This window comes from Clarias gariepinus, chromosome 6, assembly GCF_024256425.1.
Source record: "Clarias gariepinus isolate MV-2021 ecotype Netherlands chromosome 6, CGAR_prim_01v2, whole genome shotgun sequence".
Taxonomy (NCBI): domain Eukaryota; kingdom Metazoa; phylum Chordata; class Actinopteri; order Siluriformes; family Clariidae; genus Clarias; species Clarias gariepinus.
The window spans coordinates 39,403,797-39,416,328 of NC_071105.1; the positions used below are offsets into that span (position 1 = coordinate 39,403,797).

At 40.3% G+C, this 12,532-nt stretch overlaps 1 protein-coding gene across 1 annotated transcript; it reads right to left on the minus strand.

Moving 5' to 3' along the window:
• Nucleotides 1-3,426: 3,426 nt before the first annotated feature.
• LOC128526188 (neuronal pentraxin-1-like) lies at nucleotides 3,427-9,216 on the minus strand. Its single transcript, XM_053497804.1, has 5 exons — nucleotides 8,633-9,216; nucleotides 6,522-6,729; nucleotides 6,162-6,406; nucleotides 5,706-5,885; nucleotides 3,427-3,773 (listed from the first exon to the last, which is right to left on the minus strand). The coding sequence occupies exons 1-5, from the start codon at nucleotides 9,089-9,091 to the stop codon at nucleotides 3,552-3,554; spliced, it is 1,314 nt and encodes a 437-aa protein (XP_053353779.1). The 5' UTR covers nucleotides 9,092-9,216; the 3' UTR covers nucleotides 3,427-3,551.
• Between the last annotated feature and the right edge of the window lie 3,316 nt (nucleotides 9,217-12,532).

Below are 12,532 nucleotides of genomic sequence, written 5' to 3' on the forward strand. Positions count from 1 at the left end.
TACGCTATGGTGTGTACAGTATGGTGTGTGTGTGTGTGTGTGTGTGTGTGCCCTGCGATGGGTTGACACCCCATCCATCTTTGCCTTGTATTCCTGGGACAGCTCCATACCTCCTGTGACCATACACAGGATAAGCGCTATAGATAATGGATGAATAAATCAACTTCTTATAACTCCAAACATTTAATGTTACAGAACACTTCCCGTGTACAGTGTCACTGTGGCTTGTCCAACCTTCTACCAGTACCTCCTTTTTTATACTTTTTGGATGTTTGTTCAGGATAATTATTCTTCTTGAGGACGCGGTTGCAAACATGTTTTAACTTTTTACATTTAGGCATTTTTATCCCATTATACATCTGAGCAGTTGAGGGTTAAGGGCCTTACTCAAGGGCCCAGCAGGGGCAACTTGGTGGTGGTGGGATTTGAAACTGGGACCTTCCAAACCATAGTCCAATGCCTTAACCACTGAGATACCCCTGACCTCACTGGTTAATGTATTTGTACCCACTGCTCCTTCAACACAACGACATCTTTTCTGCTTCTTTTGCCTTAACACTCTCCCACTATGAGATGCTTCCACCACCGTGCTTCTCAACTGGAATGGTGTTCTTTAAATTATCAACCTAACTCTTATTAACTAATAGATTTCATTTCATTTCAATTCAGTCTGAATTATTTATGCAATCTTAAAGAAAGGAGGAGATCTTAATGCTGTATACAGTATACACCGATCAACCATAACATTATGTCCACCTGCCTAATATTAGTTAGGTCCCCCTTCTGCAACTGTCTGTTTAGACACCTTTCTGTAAAAACTAGCATTTGGAACAGTTTTGGAATTGCTCTGATCTTGTCCTCTAGCCATCACAAGTTGGCTCTTGTCAAAGTTACTCGAATCATTACACTTGCCCATTTTTTTGCTTTCAACACATCAGGGACAAAATGTTCATTGCTGCCTTATATATCCCATCCACATCCAGGTGTCAAAGTAATGAGATATTGACAATGTACCTACTTTGGGAAGAGCTAAATTAAGGACTGAGTCAGAGCAACTCCAAAACTTTAGGTCTTGAGGGATGTCCCTGGTCTGCATGGACATACCAAAAGTGATCCAAGGAAGGAAAACCTGTGAACCCATGATGTGATGTGATAGGCAGCCAAAGCTAACTGATCCATATGGGGAGTGAAGGCTGGCCCGTGTAGTCCGATAGAAATAGAAGCGCTACTGTAGCTCAAATTGAGAAAACGGTTCATGCTGGCTCCAATAGAAAGGTGTCAGAATACTCAGTGCATCATTGTTTTGATTGCAAAAGGGGGGCGTAATATTAGGCAGGTGGTCATAACGATAACTTTTATATCTGACACCTCCAACTCCTTTACCAGTTTCTTTGTAGCTTGTACAGATGCTCATGGTGCCCCTGCGGTCTTTGAAAATTGCTCCAAGAAGGAAACAAGCTAGAACTGAGCCAGACACCTCTACCATGAGCTCAGGGCTTTTAGGTGCATTTTCAACTTCTAGTTATGACCTTCCAGACTTTTTATACATATATATTTTTTAATTAAATGTTTTGGCAACTAAAAACTCTGAAAGTATTGCAAGCTTACATGTTTGCAAGGTTAGCCCTCCACTACACACCGCTACATCTACACACTGCATAGTGCACATTTTTCACTATTATAAGTAGAAAACTATCGCACCTATGCCCCAGGTAGTGCACTACACTCAGGTTCCCTGTCCTCAATACTATACTAGTATAACTAATGACACCTACACCCTATATATTGCACTATATCTTGGGGTACATTTAGACTGATTTACATTTACATTTGGGCAACTTTCTTTTTTTTTTATCTTATTACACATCTGAGCAGTTAAGGGTTAAGGGCCTTGCTCAAGGGGCCAACAGTGGCAACTTGGTGGTTGTGGGGTTTGAACCTGGGATCTTCCGAACCGTAGTCCAATGCCTTAACCACTGACATTTATTTCAATATGCCAAGCACTATGTATAAGGGTGCATTATGTAGTATATACTATACACTCCATACTTCTTAGTGCACTAGTACTATACTAGTGCACTCTACCAGTATGTGCATTAAGCCGCTTGGGCTCGCCTCGACCATCTACATCGACCAAAGTCCCTTTTTTTGTAATAACTGCATAAGAACCATAAGCATTTTTTTAATCACAATTTTATTACAAAAATTAGATCTCTCAGTGGTGCCATGCTTTTAGCGTATAACAATACAGTAGAAAAACCCGACCCAAACCATAGGAGAGAGGAGGAACAAAAAAAAAAAAGAACGAAAGCAAAAAACAAAGTATACCGTGGACGCAGCGTTTGTTTGCTCATGCTGTGGCTTATGCATTAACATTCCTATTACAAACACCTGCCAAAAACACACACACACATACACACATACTGTACACACATACACACACACACACCATAATCTGTGTAACACGTTTAAACCTGCAATCTGTAAAGGTAGCACGACATTTAAAGCGAATTTTAAAAATAAATATGTAAATAAATAAATAGATAAATAAATAAATAAATAAATAAATGAAAAGTGTTTGTGCTGCTGAATCGGTGCTCCAGCCCAAAGGCACTCATAAGCGTGTTCGTGTTGGCAAAATCGAACAACATCCTCAAGAGAAACGTCCGAAGAGACTGGGGAGAATAATAATAATAATAATAATCATCATAATAATAAATGATACTAGAACACTTACATAACCGTCCAAACATTAAATTATACAAAGAATTTTACAATAAACATTTCTCCAGACATTTTCAACTTCAAAGTCAATTTAACATACAAGTGGCTTTCTGACAGGTCCGGGATTTGAACCGACATCTTTCTGATAAACAACCAATTCTTATCGACGTACAGATAAACCCGAATCCGATCCAAGTGCAGCACTGAAGAGTTGAGAACCCAAGCAAGCAGTGTTCATTCTGGGATTTGACCCCAAAGTCACAGTGCAATATCCGGAGACACCGTTAAAAAAAAAAAAAAAAAAAGCAGAACTAGACCTCGAGGTAAAAACCCATCCAATCAACCCGTCTTTCTGTCCTCAGAACCGTGTTGCTCCTCGTCCAACTGGTGTTGACAAATGATCAAGACGCATCTTCCCAAGTCCCATTCGGAGACAAAGCGAGAAAAAGCGTTTTTTTTTTTTTTTTTAAAGCTGAGCAATTTAAGAAGAAAATTACAAAAACGAAAAAATATCCAAGTAAAAAAAAAAAAAAAGCCAGTGTTGCGGTTTTCAAAACATACGACAAGAAAAGGTTTTCAAGACTTGACAAGACTGAGAAGATTTTTTTTTTCTGTTTCGCACACGAATATGTAAGAATTCATAGAAATCTGTGCTCTTATTCAGTTCATCAGGTACTGCTCTTTTTTAAAATACTTTTATTGTTTTGTTTTAAATCAACGTCAAAATGAAGACATGTAAGGACACAAGCTTTAGAAATATCGCATCTCGGATCGGCTCTGTTTTTATTTCTTTTATTATTATTTTTTTCTCATTTCCCTGTAGCAGTTCAGTTGAGCGGACGGCACGGCTCGAAAGTCCCCTTGGTGGCGCCGCCGAACACCTCGATGCTCGTCTCCGACCAGGACAGAACGTTGCCGGATTGCGCTCGGCTGTTGCAGGTCGCCAGGTTGTAGATCTCGCCAGACGCTAGCTTCTTGTCCCAGACGTTGAAATTCGCCAGCTCGCCGACAAACGCCTGCGTGGCGTCGAATCCCCCGCCCAACATGTCCTAGCAGGAGGAAAGAGAGAAAGAAATAAAAGGTGTGTGAGCTCTATAAATGGCATGGAGAGCAAACAGGATTCCTGGGTGCAGACTGCTAATCCTAGGCTAATTAAGGTTTTAAGGTAAAACTAAACTCCATGTGAAATCAGCTCAGAGTGTAAAGTTCACAAACTTCCAGTTTATCTGGCATCTAAGGGCATTTTTTATTAAAGATGAAAAAATGAAATTCTACTGCTCAAAAAAAAATTAAGGGTACACTAAGTCACACTTTGACTTGAACACCCCTCTTATGTAGCTATTTAAGTAGCTATATAAGTAAAACCATGACTAAGTATTTCCTCAACTTTTTAAGCTGTGTAATTGTCAAGTATTTATACTGTACAGTTTTTTTAAGCACAAATTTTACTAGGAATATTATTTATCTTTTTATTGTATTTATGTTTTTGATCATTTATTTATCTTTACCTAAATTTTTATAGATTCATTAAAATTTATTGCAAAACCTTAAAGATTAATTTATTTCCAGTTCTTTAACTAAAACTCATACCCTACACGCTGTTGCTAGGCAACAACACTATTGCTAAGCAACTAAAAAAACATGAACACTAATGACTCGCCTTGGCTAGCAATAAAACGAGCTAGACTATAGTCGTTAAGGGCAATCCAAAGACGTAACGAACACGGAAACGACATGAAATTATCCGAAATATGAACTTTTTACTCAGATATGTTGAAAAAATACTAAAAAAAAATTCTCTAGTGCTAAAAAAAAACCTTACTTCTAAATTCCCCTAGCTAGCTTAGCTTAAACGATTTTCACTGCTGATGAGCTGTAGCATCATTTTAGATTTGTTTTAGACTGTTATTTAAATTTCAATATTTTATAATCTAGTGTTGTTCCTTTTTAAATCTAGACGCTAATTAAGACTTACTAGTGAAGAGTTCTTTTATTAGCATCTAGCTAAGTCCTCTCATTAATTTAGAGAATCGTTTGACAGTATTTTTTTTTTTTATATCTGTTTCGTATTTGTTGTGTTTATGTTACCTTCGGGAAAAAAAATACACGTCCAAAGTTTTGTGATGCGGCTTTGTGTCATTAATATTTAATAAGGGAATGTATAATAAATCAACGCTACATTTCTCAGAAGTCAAGAACCTCGTGTACACAAGGCGTACTGCATCGCGACTAGGGGCTGTAAAAGAGAAAGTTCTAAAGAAAATGACGGGCTTTGTAGAAATCCAGTGACGAGCCCGCGCCAGTCTTTTGGGAATCCATTTTAACTGAATCCCAGAACTGGTCTTGTTTCTAGGTGACCTGGATGTCCTATATTTTATGTGTTAAAATGAGTCGCTGTGGATTCCTCGCCGTGGAAACCTAATGTTCGGCTTCCCCTCACGTGTAGTTTCCAGAACATTTTAAGAACACACAGTCGGTGTTTAACGAGGTCTGTAAAAAGACTTTAACTGGCAAATCCTGCCCGGCTCCCTGCTCCCTGAGAAGTGCACTACGTAGCAGAACATGGTTTATAACAGTGACAGTAATGGCTTCCGTGGCCTGGTTAGTGCACTAAACTGCCAATAACGACCACTCCAGCCTCCTGTTCCCTATAGAGGGCATTTAATTATAGCTCCTACATACTATGTAGGGCTCAATATGCCAAATAGTGAGCTGTCTGCAATTCTGCTCCTTAAAAAGGGCAATTTTACCTGCCTCACTTGTACAAAGTGGACAGCCGTGCGAATATAAACGACTAATCTCACCTAGTGCACCTGTAAATTCATTTGATAGATAGATAGATAGATAGATAGATAGATAGATAGATAGATAGATAGATAGATAGATTAACGCTAGGCTAAGTGAGAAACTGTCCCACCCCCTCCCTAGTGCTCTACAGCTACTGATTCAGGATTCATCCCCAACCTTTAAAAGTTCCTCACCTGCTCCTGGCCCAGGACCAGAACTCCGTTTGGTTTGATGGGATGATACGGAGCCAGGTTTTCTCCGGTTCCACGTAGGACGCCGTCCTGAAACGCTTCCCAAACGCCATCACGTGTCGTCCACGTGATGCAGATGTGATGCCATTTCCCATCATTTATCAGGAAGGGAAGTTTTGCCACCTGCAACAGAGTAACAAAGGATCACCAGTTATCATGTTGTAATGAACAGAAGTGTTTTATTTTTCTTATACCACAGCCATTGACTAATGCTCAAGAAATAGTCAAATATTGGACTTTTTATTCATTTCAAGTTACTACATTTAGTTCCTGTTCTCACTTATGTTACAGCAGCTATAATCACTCGTTCCATCACCAGCCGTTTTTTCCCCTTTTTTATGGTAACAATAGCGGTAACAGAACTGTATCAGGACTGTCCATGAGTACACTGGTCAGTACCTTGTCATTGATGAGGATTTCCATGGGATTGTTTCCCCACTCGATGAGCACAAGCTCGTTGGACTGCCCCGGCACGGCGTAGGAGAACGGCGTCCCCACTCCGGGCGAGGCGTTGGATTTGATCCACAGGCACAGCGTGAAGGCGTACATCTCTGGCAGACTGCGCTTCACTTTGGCGTACATGTAGTTGGTGCGTAACGGGAACGTCAGCTGGAACTTATCCATGGGTCTGCTGCCTTTAGGACCTGCGGAACAACAGGGAAGCAACGATTTCATAAAGTCCGCTCAGCGTGCTCAGTATGTGCATGTGTGTGTGTGTGTGTGTGTGTGTGTGTGTGTGTGTGTGTGTGCATGTGTTACCTTTCTCCAGGTCAGTGACTCGGTGGTGTAGCGTGCTCAGTGTCGCCTCCACGCGGTTGCGCTGCTCTGTGTCATTACTCGCTCCTGCTTTGGTCTCCTCCAGCGTGTTGACCCGGGACAGGACCTGCTTCTCCATGTCATCGATTTTATTCTGCAGTAAATCCTTCAGGCTGTTGGCCTGCACCGAGCCGTTCGTCCGACTGTACTGCTGTGGAGTTGAACAACATATCACTAAGCACCGTGGAAGGTCAGGAAAACACTGTAACACTTGGAGTCGAATAAACACCTACAGTGGAGAATTAACCTAAAAATCTGGAAACACTGTAAGTCTAAACACTGTTGAAATACTCAGCATTGAACAAACACACACAGTGAAGAGCTAACACTGAACACATCACGCGCGTCACACACTCAGCACTGAGCGGTTTCCATAAAGACAGTGAACAGAGTGGCGGATCCACAGCCGTAGTGTTGAAGTAACTCCTGTAGTGGTGTTACATTAACACCTGTGCCGGGTATAAGATATGTTCTTTCAATAACACAAGTGTTCATTTAAAACTCTGCCTTTTTAACAAGGGTGTTAATCCGACAGTTTAGTTCAGTACAGTGTTGAACGGATGTTAACGCTTAAATCTTACAATGTCAGGGGGCAATAAATATTTATGGTATTGGATTAACGCCATTAGAAAATAAAAAAGTCTAAACAACACGTTTAGTGGTAAAGTGGTGATCTTCGTAAATTAACAAACTCAGAGTAAGAAATAAGTGTTTTGCGTTAGTATCTTTGGTATTGACATAATGCTCATTAACATCGTCTTAAAGAGTTCATTTGAATCACTTGGTGTTTTAAAGGTATTAAAGCACGCAGTCGTGTTGTATTTGCATCAACGAGTCCAACAGCGTTAAGTAGACACTGGAGACTGCTGCGTCAAGGACGACTTAGAAACCCGATAATCTCATTTCAGGCTTAGACTGAGGTGACGCTGTGCACGTTGGAGGCAAATCATCAGAACTCAACACTCCTCTACGTTACAAAACACTCAACACTTGCATAATGAACACATGCTCGAGGAGATTAGGAGGCACCGGGGACGCGGCTCAGGAGAAAAACAGACCGAGTCGTGCAGATGCTCCTGTTTTTACGGATGTACTAACACCGCTTTAGGAAATAAGTATAATCAAGTGTTAGGTGTTAATTCGATTTTTTGAAACAAATTTTCCATTTTACAGAAAGTAATATATACTTAAATTTGTCCAGCTCCGGAATTAACTTTCACAGTGTTGACTGATGCCGTATTCAGTTAACACTTACAGCTTAGTGCTATAATGTTATATATAAGCTATATAATTCTACATAAACACTCTGAAGCTACACAATTTAAAGGTGTTTTGTCATCAGTTGTTTAATCACGACTCTGAATGTTAATTCAGTGTTTGAAGAATATTGATAACATGAATTCGATCTTGAAGTCTTTTGATCTTGTGGAATCAGCAGAATTCTCTTATGGTATTGAAATTACACTTATTAAATAGAGAATGAAGTCTAACAGTGTTGAGTCTCCGATTGCATAGTGTTGGATTCTCACTAATCATAAGCTTTAAAATAATAATAATAATAATAATAATAATAATGATAAATGAACAGAATTAAGCTTTTGCAGTTTTTGAAGAATATTTCATGAATTACATTCATTTGATCTAAAACACCTGATTTAAATCAACGTCTTTTGATCTTGTAAATTAACACATTAAGACCTGATTGGAATTAAACTCACATGGTATTGAATTAACACTTGTTCATTAGAACTTAATTAACTGTGTTGAAATCAGTCGCACTAATCATATGCTTTTATGGTACAAATATATATATTTTTTTCATTATGATAGATGAATAATTAAGCTCCTTTCATACTTTAGAGTGATTAACCTCAGGATTTTAAGAAACAAAGAAAAAAAAGATTCCTTTATATATATTTAAAAAAAAAAAGGCTTCCACAAAGAGAAACGCTTTTCATCTTGTGGTTCTACCAAATCTTGTGTGTGTGTGTGTGTGTGTGTGCGCGCGCGTCAAGTTCTGGCTCATCAGTCATCCATCAAACCGGTTCCAGTACCTCCAGGTTCTCCAGCCTCTGCTTGAGCGTGGCCAAAGTCAGGCCGAGCTGCGCCAGGGTGTCCCCGGGTGTCCTGGACACGTCCCCCATGGTGTTCTTGCCCGGCTCCTTCCTGCGCCCGCCGGGTTTCTGCGCCGCTCCTCCTCCTCCTGCTCCTCCTGCTCCTCCTCCGTCCTCCTGCGCGCCCTCGCAGCGGCTCAGCTTGCCCGTCAGCTCCCGGATGGTCTCCTTCTGGCTCATGATGGTCTCCTTCTGCTGGAGGACGGTCTCCCGGAGCTGCAGCACGGTGCTCTTCAGGTCCTCCGCCGGCGCGCTGTTCTGCATGGTGGCCGCGCACAGATCCGCGTCCTTCGGCACCGACGTGCACACGAACTGCGTGGCGCCGAAGTCCTGCGCGGACCCGAACATCACCAGGAGCGCGCAGGAGAGCAGCCAAAGTGTCCACAAGACTCGCTCCATCCTGGATCCCTGTCTCTCTCTGTCTCAATATATATATATAAAACTCTCTCTATATATATCTGTGTGTGTATGTGAGAGAGTGTGTGTGTGAGTGTGTGTGTTCTGTTCTTTCCGTCGCTTTAATCCAGACGCGTAAAAGCAGCTTGTGGAGCTCGAGCGCTGCGCGTAACCGCTTATATAGGAGCGCAGAGCGCGCGCGTCAGACCGCTCCGTGTGTAAGCCACGCCCCCCTGTTGTAACAGTGCAAACCCTGCTTTTGAACGGTGCGGGGCGCTAGTGAGAGCCTCCCCCCTTTTTCTTTTTTTTTTTTTTTACTCTTCTGGAGGATGGAGGAGCGCGTGGCCAGGGACATGGAGTGGGACAAGAAAAAAAAAAGAGGGACAGGAATATCTGCAGAAATAAATGGTTTATATCTCCATGACGTCATGCTCCTTACCTGGATCTGTATTCTCATTTCTCCCTGAAGTAGGATGCAGAATGAAACCTTTTGTTTTCTTCCAGATGAGCCGTGTGTGTGTGTGTGTGTGTGTGCTGCAGCTCAGGTTTCATAAGCGTCTTTTTAAACCCTGCTCATACAGATATTATGTTTGCTTGTACCTTTAAATAAATAAATAAATAATCTATAATATTAATAATAATAATGACATAACTTTGCCTTAACATGTTTATACAGATTTATAATAATTTATACTTTTACCCATATCTTTTTATATATCTCTATTTTATATTTTATTTCACTGTAACGTTATATATTTTTAGACTTTTATTTTAAATTCCTTTCTTGTTGCAATTTACCTCTTCTTACCGTCTTATTCCCTTTTAACATGACGAACAGTCGTGTAAGTGCATATCACACTGCGTATGGTTGTGTACAGGACAAATAAAAATGTTAATGTGAATTTGAAAGATAAAATTGGCAGCCCGGTGGAGTGGTTAGCACTGTCGCCTGGCACCTCCATGGTCTGGGTTTGATTCCCACCTCGCGGTCTGTGTGCATCGAGCTCACATTTTCTCCCCATGCCTGGTGGGTTTCCTTTGTGTAATCCTGTTTCCTTTCACAGTCCAAAGACATGCAGGTTAGGTTAATCGGCATCTCAAATTGCCTGTAGTGTGTGAAGGAGCATGTGAGTGTGTTGGCACCCTGTCCATGGTGTACCCCGTCTCGTGCCCTAAGTCTCCTGGGATCGGCCTCACGTTCCCCGCAACCGATGTGGTTAAACAGGATAAAGCGCTACAGATGTGTGTGTGTATATATTCATTTATTTTTGTATTTTTTAAACCTGTAATGCGCTTAAAGCAGCCCTGACCAGGCAGTTACTAAATAGATACACATCAGGAGCCCTAACATCACAAAACATGGTCGACTAGTTGTAACTCCATTGTGACATCGTCCAACAATTTTAAATGTTAGAGTGACTTTAAAGTTGGGATCACGTTGAATAAATAATCCCAACAATGTTACAAATGTAACTTTTATACAACAAATTATCGACCTTTATTGATATGTATGTTTATTTATTTATAGCACTTAACGTAATGTCTGTTTGCACGACGTCTAAATTGTACACCGTGTCCAGATCTGAAAGGTTACAGTACAAGTTACAGCCCTGTACATCCTGTAGATAGATAGATAGATATTATGATGATCGTGAAGAAAATTTTAATTTTTCTAGATTTCAGTGATTATTTTGCCCGGCTGGGTTTTGTTTTAGATATTTATTAATTTATTTTGAGTTATTTTGTGACGCTTATTGTTTGACAAAGCAATTGTCATGTGTATTTACAGTATTAGTCTCACCAGTAGGATCCCGGTGGACATAGGTTTGAGGCTCAATCAGGAAACTGGCTTAGTTAAAAACTTAATAAGTTAAACACTAGCATCAGCAGGATGGATGCATTTTCTTAAAAAAAAAAAAAATGAAAGAAGTAATTGCTGTTCTAAAGTTTTTTTATTGGCAGAGTTGTTTTGGGTTCATTCATTTAACATAATCCCAAAATCACATATTCAAGGTTGGTTCAATGTCATTTCCTTAAAATCATTTTAACTTCCGAAACAAACATATTCATTACGTTGTCGCTTTAGCTTTGCCACAAAGTTTTGGCAACCAAATATTCCTGCTGGCTTTAAAGTGTTTATGATCATGAAGTGACTTGTATTTGTTATATACTGTATTGTATTGCGGTTCTTTAAAGATCACAATTTTATAAATATTCCTAATTTTTTTTTTTGCAGTTTTAAACAAACTTGATTTCCACATCGTGTAAATAGTTTAGAGTGTAGTCTATCTATCTATCTATCTATCTATCTATCTATCTATCTATCTATCTATCTGTCTGTAAACTCTTTCACACACATTAGTCTGTTTGCTGAGTCTGAATCAGCGCAAAATTAATTCTTTATGTTGGTTTACGAAATGTTTAGTTTAGTTTAATCACTTCACAATATTACAGAAGCCACAAATACCGATGTCTGAGCTGCAGGTAGAGCTGAATAACATCTTCATTCACTGCTCAGAGACATGATGACGAGGGAACAAAAGTTAAACAAACACTTTATTTCTTTTTTTTCGTCCCAGATTCTCATCAGAGTGATGAAGACCGAACGGTTGAATGCGGATACGGGCAAGGTCGAATGTCTGAAATAGTTTTTCTTCTCTGGCTTCAATCCTGTTTGAAAAATATCATCAGAGTATTAAATTACTGTAGATTTGTTGGAGGTGAGTTCCTTTTTGTTCATCAGAATGATCAAATCTTCAGTATCAAATCTGGCGTTTCCGCGGCACTACAGCGGCACTACAGTCATTCGGCTCGGTCTCCCTCTCACAGCTCCTTATAGCAAGTCACAGCTCCAGAGAAAAACACATAAAGTGGACAGATGCATCAATGTTCAGACTTGCTTCCTGTATTTGGGTTGATTTGGGATCAAATTTGTCTCTTGGTGAAATCAAACCACGCTAGATTTCAACTGAAACTAAACACCATGAAGCTGGTTGTTTTGATTCACAAGCAGATTGCTCTTTTTTTCTAAATTGTTCCTTAATTATGTATTCATCATCATCATCATCGTCATCATCATGTTTAATGCACACATTTCACATCCTCGCTCCACAATTGTGCAAGATCAGCGCGAGAGCCGGCAGCAGCGTTGTTTAATTCATCAACCTAATAATCCGTTAGCACACGCGTCGCTTCTCTCCCTGTATTTATCCAAACTGACCCGCAAGACTCGCTTCATTTGTCTCATTATCGATCAGAAGTGTTTGAATCAGCGAGTTGCCGTGGACGTGGAGTCTGTGAAGGAACGGGTTAAAGCACCAGATCTTAATTAGGGCTTCTGGAGATTTCCTGGAATCAGCACTTGCACAGCGAGCCGCTTGTGGAAGTGAAGGTGTTACAGCTTTATTATGCGCTGATGACCTCTGGGCTCTGGGTTTACCCCAC

Bases quoted from the DNA above. Each gene is read 5' to 3' on its own strand.
- LOC128526188 (XM_053497804.1), bottom strand. From the start codon at position 9,091: ATGGAGCGAGTCTTGTGGACACTTTGGCTGCTCTCCTGCGCGCTCCTG. The intron at 6,730-8,632 runs GTACTGGAACCG...TCAACTCCACAG, and splicing joins AGAGGCTGGAGAACCTGGAG to CAGTACAGTCGGACGAACGG. The intron at 5,886-6,161 runs GTACTGACCAGT...ACTCTGTTGCAG, and splicing joins AAATCCTCATCAATGACAAG to GTGGCAAAACTTCCCTTCCT.